The sequence below is a fragment of the Chaetodon auriga genome, chromosome 16, assembly GCF_051107435.1.
Source record: "Chaetodon auriga isolate fChaAug3 chromosome 16, fChaAug3.hap1, whole genome shotgun sequence".
Classification (NCBI taxonomy): Eukaryota; Metazoa; Chordata; class Actinopteri; order Chaetodontiformes; family Chaetodontidae; genus Chaetodon; species Chaetodon auriga.
Genome location: NC_135089.1, coordinates 22,270,774 through 22,280,450, shown reverse-complemented (window position 1 = coordinate 22,280,450; position 9,677 = coordinate 22,270,774). Strand labels below are relative to the sequence as shown.

Sequence of the window (9,677 nt, the reverse complement as noted above, 5' to 3'; positions counted from 1 at the left end):
AATGTTAAATCAATATTATAGTATGGGTTTTTTCAGCAAGTTGGCATTGTTGAGGCAGGGATGGAGGGATGGAGTAGGTGTGGGATGAGTTGACTAAGCTGGGTGCAGAACTTTTTAAAGTTATGAGGAAAACCCTGAACCTGTAGGACTGATTTATTCCTTCTCACACACCCGCATCTTACAAACTGAAACATGGACTTGGTTTACCACTTTCCTCACACTACTTTGTAGATTACATTTGAATATTTTAATTTGATAATCTTTCGAATATTTGAGCGAATCTAGAAGACTTCTACAGAGCTGTCCAGCAGGAGTTTCGATCAATTCGCTAACTAATTGCCTGCAAGACGACGACAAGGGTTACAAATACCCGCATAACCAGCATCATTGCTCAAACTGTCAGAGCCCGACGACACAGTTACAACATCCTCCTACTGGATGAGGCTTTGCTCTGTCCCGTTGAAAGCTGAACTCTGATTGGACAGTTCTCGATGAGGCCTCGCCCTTCTGCTCTGCTCATATACTCTCCGTCTCGTGCGCCCTCCATCGCTCCGGTTTTACGACGGCAGCTTCCTGCATCTATTCGCGTCCCTCTGTCATTGCTCGTAGCAACAGTCTGGTGAGTTTTATTTTCACCATCCAAGAATTTCAGACGTTTGGGAAGAAGGCACGTTTTGCTCGTGCTCATTTCATATTGAGTTTATTAGTCTAACTTCTCACGTGTTTTTATTGCATGTTTTTAAAGCACTTTGGAACAATGATGTTATGGTTATACTAACGTTATTTCGAATGTTACCGTTTTTCTAAAGCCACATAACGTTACTTTGCCACAGTCAAGTAGCTTAATAAAGTGAAAGTCGGTGTTCCATAAGTTTCTCTGGAGGCCTGTTTGCTCTTGGAATCTCGAAAAGTCATTCAGATGTCACGGACGCGGAAGTGCCGTCATGAGAAGCTGCTTATTACAGCATTAATACGCCTACTGCTGTGGAGGGCAAGCAGGAAAAAGTTAGTAGTTCCTGTCAGCCTGCAGCCAGTGTGTGGGCACAGACTGTACAGGTGATTTATTATCCGCATTCAGCTGTCAGTGGAGGAAAAATACCCTATCCAGATGTTATTACTGTTATTATCCGGATCCTACTCTCAGTAAAAATGGCAATCCAGCAAAATACTCAACTTCAAGTGAGAGAACAATCCCACTTAACTTGAAGTACTGACGTATTATTTAGCAAAAATAGTTACTACTTAAACCTAACTTCAAGGTAGTTTAGTGTGGGGTCACGAGATCATGAATAAGAGAGAAAAGAAGAAAAACCAGAAGTTCTGATCATCAAATCTGTTTTCATTTTTGTTTAATCTCTTTTTTTTTTTTCATCTGAAATATGTGACGATTTCAGGACTTCCATCCAACTATAAAGACTGTATAGACACCTGAAACACAGATCATGATACAATCAGACATTGGCTTTTTGTAAAGGGTCACAAATCAAAAAGGTTGGTCATCGTTTACAGCACATTGTATTTTACAAGGTGGTTCAGTGATGAATCTAGAGTGTTCGTACTTCTGTAAAAGGCTATGCAACAAAAGTCCAACATCCCCACTTCAGTTCCAGCCAAAAATCACTGTTTTCATGTTATGTTCTGTGCTCCTGTGCCTCCTGTCTGGCTCTATACTGTTCCATCCCATAAAGGTGAAAATGCCCCAGAATTAATCTTAAATAAATAAACAAATCTTAAAGTAGCCTTAGCCGTCACATAAATGATGTAGTGGAGAAAAAAGAAAACAGAATCTTTCTCTGAAATAACAGAAAAGAAATATAGAATTGCGTAGAATGGAAACACTGACATAAAGTGCAAATACCTAGAAACTGTACTTAAGTGTATTACTTGTGCTGTTCTCTTGCTTTGTTTTTAAAACTAATTTTCATCATTGTATTTTATTATTACAGTATTGAAATACTTTGTGTGTATTTTTGGAGGGTGAGGGTGTAGGAGCTGATGTAGAATGTGTACTTGAGCTGCTCTTCTGTTTTTATTTCGTCTGTTTTTACATATGGAGGATGAAATTTAACCTTTCCATGAATAAATAAGTGGAAACTAAAAAAAAAAAAAAAAACCCTGCAGTTTTCAGGCCAAGAAAACTAAAGAAATATTCTGTAGGAACAAATAAAAAGAGCTGTTCAACTATTTTATAATATATTAATAGAATTGTGTCATCTTCTGGTTTGATTTTGTGAGACTGCACACTCTCCTGATTCCATTACTAAGAAGTAAGTCTCTCTCGTTCTCTTCTTATCTTCATCCCAGTCAACATGACTCACGCGTACCCCTTCCTGAGTGCTGAGCAGAAGAAGGAACTCAGCGATATCGCTCAGAGGATCGTAGCGGCTGGGAAAGGCATCCTGGCAGCTGATGAATCCACAGGTACGACCGCAGCAGGCACACACTGACTGTGTGACCTGCAGGTAAGGACGTAGCAGGGTCACACGCATCCCGTTAACCACGATGACCAACGACAGTCGAGTCCAATTCAGTCATGCAGTAATCACAGTAAAAACACTTAGAATATGTATAGGCTGTTTTTTTTTTTCAAATCAGGGACTTCAGTCACTGTTACCTGGTGGCATTTCCAGTCTTACTCATGGCCTAAAATGTTTGATGCACGTACTATAAAGGTTGTGGACAAAATAACAGAGACACCACACAAATGTGATATAGACAGCACACTTTGTGCAGTAGCTGTGTCATGTTTAACTGACATGTCCTTTCCAGCTACACAACACACATAATTACAGTGAGCTTTAAAAGATGATTGGCTGTCACCACTCGTACGATTAGACGGCGATGAGAAGTTTTGGGCCCCCTTTCAATTTTATTTAGTTGCACATCAGCTTCTCTCAAAACACCTTCTCTAATTTATGTCTTAAGACTCATGATGCTTTTTGCCTTTAAAATGATCTTGGCAGTCAGAACTACTGGAACTACTCATCATATATACTTTTTGTGAAGGTGAAGAGTCTGGATGACTGTTTAATGTGTGAAATATGAAAGAAATCCTGAACTCTAAACATAGCACCATGGCTTGCAAAATGTGCTTGCTTGATTGACAGATGTCTCACACTTGACCATGGTGGTATCGCTCTGGACTCCAGTTACTCTCAAGATCATGGTTACTTTAAAATTTCAATACAACACATCACTTCCTGTCTTCACTGGATTCTTCACTTCCTAAAATGCTATTTAATTGTCTTTTCGTTAGGCCCTTCCTGACTAGTAAATGACGTTTAAGCTCCAGTTTGTAATCTGAAGTGTCTCTCACTCCACCCACCTTCCCTGTCTACTGGCACTTCTAGGCAGCATGGCCAAGCGCTTCCAGGCCATCAACACTGAGAACACTGAGGAGAACAGGAGGCTGTACCGCCAGCTCCTCTTCACCGCTGACGACCAGGTCAACCCCTGCATCGGCGGCGTCATCTTCTTTCACGAAACGCTCTACCAGAAGACGGACGATGGCAAGCCTTTCCCCCAGCTGATCAAAGAAAAGGGCATGGTGGTGGGCATCAAGGTGGACAAGGGCGTGGTTCCCCTCGCTGGCACCAATGCAGAAACCACCACTCAAGGTACAGAGGCACTGTTTACTACAGTGAAGGCAGGAAAACTACTGGTGTCAGGAGATAGATTGTGTGCCCTAAGCAAGGCGACTGATTACCGATGGCCTTTACTATCATCAGGGTGTATGATTTGTGTATGTATGATGTATGATATCAGTTTTCCACACATTAAAACAATCCTTAAAGCCAGTTGCCAATGAAGTAATGTAAAAGTGGATTAAATTACCACATATAAAATAAATGAACTAAAGGCAAACAGTGTGCCAAACAAGCACAGACAAATGACAGCTCATAATTCCAACAACACAGCTACATCAAACACACAACCGTCCATAGAATTAAAGAAAACGGCGAAGCAATCTGAATGTTTATTATGAATATATAAGTACAGGCAGTTTGGGGAGTAGTGCTCCAAGTTAAATTACACTTAATTACACTGACCAGTAGTGGCTGGGTAGCATAGCTATTTTAAGAGTTGTGTAGTTTTTCCACCAAGTAGCATGGCAGAGTGACCAAATGCTATGCTACTACATTTTTATTTCTTCTGGAGTTTAAAAGGATGATTTAAATGTTGCTATATCACCTGCGCACCCTCTGCACCTGCCCGTCTTCTGATTCAGGACAGAATCAATCAAGCGGGTGTGGAGCAGCGAGACTGAGAATGGGACTGGCAGCCAAGCCTCAGGCCTGGCTCTCTCTGTCCAAAGTGAAACAAAACACACCTACCAACACATCTAATGAACTGCCCTAGTTAACATGTTAGCTGTTTGTGTTTATACACAAGCAAATATTCTAAAGCTACATTTCTTTAACTATTCCTTAGCTACAGCTTTGGACTACAGGACAGATGTACCTCGATACTTGAGCTCTTAGCTGATTTCTCCACTGCATGCAAAACTTCCCAAAATGAGTCTGAGTCATGGATGCCTGTTATATATACCTGTGCATGCAGTTTAGACAGTATATTGACCTGTCATAAGTGTCACGGGACAACATGGGATGGAACCCAAATGCAGACTAAACAAAAGGCAGAGCTGGTGCTGAGACTTACGTAGAGGGAGAGGCTGGTTGCTTTCCATTCTTTTTTCTGCTTTAGCTAAGTCTCAGTACGTCTGACCTTATCTACACTTTCTGCAACAGTGGCCGTGTATAAACATTTAGAATTTAAGACAGAAATGAGCTATCAAACATCCTGTTCACGTCCTGTTGACATGCACCTGGAGGCACAGCAGCAGAAAACACTTTTGATCAGTACTAACACTGTAAATAGAAACTGATAAACGCTACGTGTTGGAGGTGTATTTCTGAGCTTAAGTCAGCCTCCTTTCCTTGCCTCATTAAGAAGGGTCTACCCCTTCCTTCACCACTCACACCCCCCGTCTGTGCTGTGTCTCTGTCAGGTCTGGATGGGCTCTACGAGCGCTGCGCCCAGTATAAGAAGGACGGTGCTGACTTTGCCAAGTGGCGATGTGTGTTAAAGATCACCCCCACCACCCCATCCAAGCTGGCCATCATGGAGAACGCCAACGTGCTGGCCCGCTATGCCAGCATCTGCCAGATGGTGAAACGCACACACACACACACACACACACACACACACACACACACTCTCAAATGCCACACACATTCACATGACAGTTACAGAAGTGTGTTTTCTCAATACAGTGATGTAATACAAACAGCTCAGTACAGCTGGTCAATGAGGTTACCTCAACTAACTGTACAACAGTTGATACACAAGTCACAATCACAGTAGAGGAAGTACTATTGTCTGTTGTCATGACGCTGGACGCTATGTTCTCTTCCACTACTTAACTTCCTCCCTGCTGCTCCCCCCCGCCAGCATGGCATCGTACCCATCGTGGAGCCTGAGATTCTTCCAGATGGTGACCACGACCTGCAGCGCTGCCAGTATGTGACGGAGAAGGTGAGTGATGGAGGCTGGAACAGATGGATGAATTGGCTGAGATTGTCTTCAGAAAAAAACTGCAGATATTAGAGTCATCATTGTGGTTCACCTCTGATATTATGGAAAGGATGGAAGTGCGGCTCTTACTAACGTGGGAAAATGTCATCATCGCTCTGAATTTGGCATGCTTTCAGCAAAGGAGTGTGTGCCTGCTGGCCAGCAGTCCAGTAACCTGTGGTGCATATTTTCCCTTTGATTCAAGTTCTTCTGACAGTCTCATCCAGTAACATCTTATCTGCTAAGTTAGTTGTTGGTGAATTTACTGGTGATTAGCGTTTTACAGCAACCTTTTCACACACTGCCAGTACCACAAAGCTGTTTCAGAGGGTTTCCAGATGAAAAGAACAAACATTTGTGAGACAGAACTGGAGCACTCTCTTAGGAAAATAATCTTTTTTCCCCTAGATGATCTGCTTTCTTCATCAGCCATTCAGCTACATCTACAACTGCTAGTATCAGCAATAAAATATATCAGCTTTTAAAAACCGCTGTGTGAAAAAGTCTTTGTGGTTTTAACAGCTTTCAAATCATTTTTATGGCGTAATTTTTTGACCTTAGCATTATGAGATTAGCTTTTACACACCACGTTTCTTGAAAAGAAATCACGTGAAAAGACTATATCCACAATGTAAATGATTTGAGAGGACACAGCTGATAAAGCCTCGGATGAAAGGAGCATGCCAACGTGGTAATAGTGGTATTTTCAAACACAATGCAGAGGAAGCAGCATGAGTAGAGATGAGACTCCATACTCACAACGCTGAGCAGTGTCTGCTCCATTGCCAATAAAAGATCAGACTGAACAACCTATTTTACAAACTGTTCAGTGTAATAATAATGAAATAGGAAGGTTTTACCTGAACCAAAGGAGTGACAGCAGTGCTTCTCTCTCTCAGGTGTTGGCAGCTGTCTACAAGTCACTGTCTGACCACCACGTCTATCTGGAGGGCACGCTGCTCAAACCCAACATGGTGACCGCCGGACACTCCTGCCCCAAAAAGAACAGCCCTCAAGAGATCGCCATGGCAACTGTCTCTGCCTTGCGCCGCACTGTTCCCCCAGCTGTGCCAGGTGAGATGGACATACAGATAGTTATTTATTACAAGTATGCTTTATTTGCACCTTGCTCCTTCACATTCTCATCCCCCAGGTGTGACCTTCCTGTCGGGCGGCCAGAGTGAGGAGGAGGCCACCATCAACTTGAACGCCATCAACCAGTGTCCCCTGCACCGGCCCTGGGCCCTCACCTTCTCTTTCGGTCGGGCCCTGCAGGCCTCAGCACTGAAGGCCTGGGGAGGCAAGAAGGAGAACGGCAAGGCCTGCCAGGATGAGTACATCAGGAGAGCTTTGGTGAGGAGGAGGAGGAGGAGGAGGAGGAGAGGGATGGAGACTGCAAGTGTTTAATTCACACAGGAAAAATCAGATGTAGAAGACCATGGCTCCTGTTCAATACAGCACAGTTTGTGTCTAATCTCCAGAGGTGGAAGAACAATTCACATCCTCAAGTAAAAGTAACACTAACACAATGTAGAAGTACTCCATTACAAGTAACTACATTCACATTTGTTCTTATGGCATTTTCATGAAGTGTTATTACATTTTATGTTATATTGATGGATTATTAGTATTCATGCCTCAACATGAAGTAATGTGTAACATGTAATGTGTTATGCTGCTTTCTAATATGTAGCATTCGTATATGAGGTTTAGAAGCACTAACTAGTGGCTTAAAGAATGGTTAGTAGATAATGCATTAACGCTTTATTGATCAGTAATAAGCTATTCCAAAGACATGAGAGACTCATGGCCATCTTTTTTATACTCTTTATTACATGGTCATCATGTCGTTCAGGGACCACTCAGAAGGAGTCAATCTACTGTTTTATGTCTATTCCATTTATTGCTGAAAAAACCAATTGGATGTTTGTATTTATGAATGGCCTCACGGGTTCCCAGCCCTGTGATACTGCTCAAACTACAAAATATGAAAAGACAAGGCTGGTGGTTTTTCATTCTGATTCTATTACTCAATATTTTTGACTAAGACTAAAACCAACAAGTAGTGCTTTCTGACCTCCCTACCCTGTCTGTGGCACTCAGCCTGAAGCCCAGTGGTTCCTGCTGAGGACAGAAATCTTTAAAATCACGTCAAAAATATATAATTTAATTCTAACCTATTAATATAAAGTCATGAAAGTGGGCGTGCAAGTTTTACAAATGATGAAGAGAATGAAGCCTATGTTTTAACGTATCCTTGTCTGTGTCGTGTTTTTCCAGAGTAACAGCCAGGCAGCTGTGGGGAAGTATGCATCCTCTGGACAGAGTGGAGGAGCAGCAGCTCAGGAGTCCCTGTTTGTAGCTGGCCACGCCTACTGAGGTCGGCTTCTCCTCAATGCACTTCACCCCCCTTTCCACCCGTCACCGCACTCCTTCCTTCCACAAGCAGCTGGAACAGGCTGACACGCACAGACTAACCAACCAGTCAACATCATTCCTTTACTGATGAGAGCCTAATGAGTTTCTGGACGGAAAAACATGATTGCTTGAAAGAGATGACTATAATACCCATAAGCCCGGTCTTCTTTAAGTTTGCCTTTGAACCTGTGAAGTCAGTGTTACCCTACAGCTGCTGTGTTGTGTCACTTTATTTTGTTTGTGCACTAAAACCCCACAGAGAGAAAGACAGTTCTTCTCCAGAGGTGTCCTCTGTATGTAGTTCCTTCTGTGCTTTTTAACAGTCTGAATGATTCTTAAGCACACGTGCCTTCATTATTCAACTGAACCAACTGCTGGAGGGACACTTTGTAGAGGATGTTAATAATGAATACACAGTATTAGAGTGTGTACACTGGAAAGAGATTCAAATTAAAATGTTCCACAACAAATGATGTCCTGTGTTGTTTTGATCATGTTTGATCAAAATTATTTATTTCATACTGAGGGGCAGTGGGGACTTTTCAGTGCATCGCAGTGAGGAGAAGGTGCAGCTTTAACTTCACCCTTCTGTGTTAGAAAGTGGATACGGTTTCCTGATTTTCAGAGAAAATTCAGACACATACAGCTCTGTCGCTGTTATAATTCTTACTAACTATGATATTACAATACTAGAAATATTCCCCGATCATGTGCGAAGTGTTGCTGCCTTTAAAACCTGCTTCAGGAAAGTATAAGTGGAGTGTCAGGAAGGGGAAGAATATGCAACATAAGAGTAAAATACATCGTTCAGCACACAGTTATTATGTTATTATATGTCAATTGCATGTAAGTCTATTGTTGGCATTTCAGTTCTTTCATCTTGTTTATCAGCCCAGGTCTCTAACATACAGTTTGTCAGTGTTTAAGAGCAGCTGCAGCTCTGGTAGCAGAGGGCTGAAGAAAGTGGATGAGGTGACTGTGAAGGAGGCTGAGTCCCCTGAGTACTGATTTTGCACACTTCAGGTCAGGCTCGTTCAGATTCGGCTTAAACCTGTGCTGGTGTCAGTGCGTTACCAGTTGTTCAGACAAAACCAAATAGGTTCAAATAACACATAACACAGGGTGAAGTATGGAAGACGGGCTCATCTTTGATAGGTAACATCCTCCTGCAGAGCCTGCTTCAGGCAGACAAAGCCAGGATTTCTTGGCCTATTTGTCACTGTGAGCAGGCACAGTGTGCGACAAAACTATTACTTGTGTTTTTGTACAGTGTGCAGGAGCACAAGACATGGTTTGACGGGAGATGAAAAGATAGAGAAGAAAAAAACTGGTATGGAAGACTGGTTCACATGTACCAGGTGCGGGGGTTTGCTAATGCCTCCCTGATGTGCATAACAGGATTTCATGTGCTGTCCAATTACCAGGCCAGCTCCCAGGCAGAAGAAGTGGTATGACCTTATGACCTGTATCAGAGGATCACAGGGTATGAGTATATTCACGGTATATTATTCTTTTTTCTCACAATGCAATTTACTATGGTTGCCCTGAGGGTCCAATCACAACATTTCATGACACAACAGCATTTCAGATCGTGTCAAACAGTGGCAGAGGCAGCTAGCGGTGGCTTGCTCAGCTGCCACTGTCCTGCCACAGCAGATGCCGCTGTTAAAGGCGGCTGCCATCAC

At 42.6% G+C, this 9,677-nt stretch overlaps 1 protein-coding gene across 1 annotated transcript; it reads left to right on the top strand.

Annotated features, from left to right (window-relative positions):
- The first annotated feature begins 520 nt into the window (after positions 1 to 520).
- On the top strand, positions 521 to 9,298 carry LOC143334421 (fructose-bisphosphate aldolase A-like). The gene is made up of 8 exons (XM_076753218.1): positions 521 to 619; positions 2,305 to 2,421; positions 3,351 to 3,617; positions 5,009 to 5,169; positions 5,452 to 5,535; positions 6,474 to 6,648; positions 6,728 to 6,927; positions 7,855 to 9,298. The coding sequence occupies exons 2-8, from the start codon at positions 2,310 to 2,312 to the stop codon at positions 7,951 to 7,953; spliced, it is 1,098 nt and encodes a 365-aa protein (XP_076609333.1). The 5' UTR covers positions 521 to 619; positions 2,305 to 2,309; the 3' UTR covers positions 7,954 to 9,298.
- Positions 9,299 to 9,677: the final 379 nt, after the last annotated feature.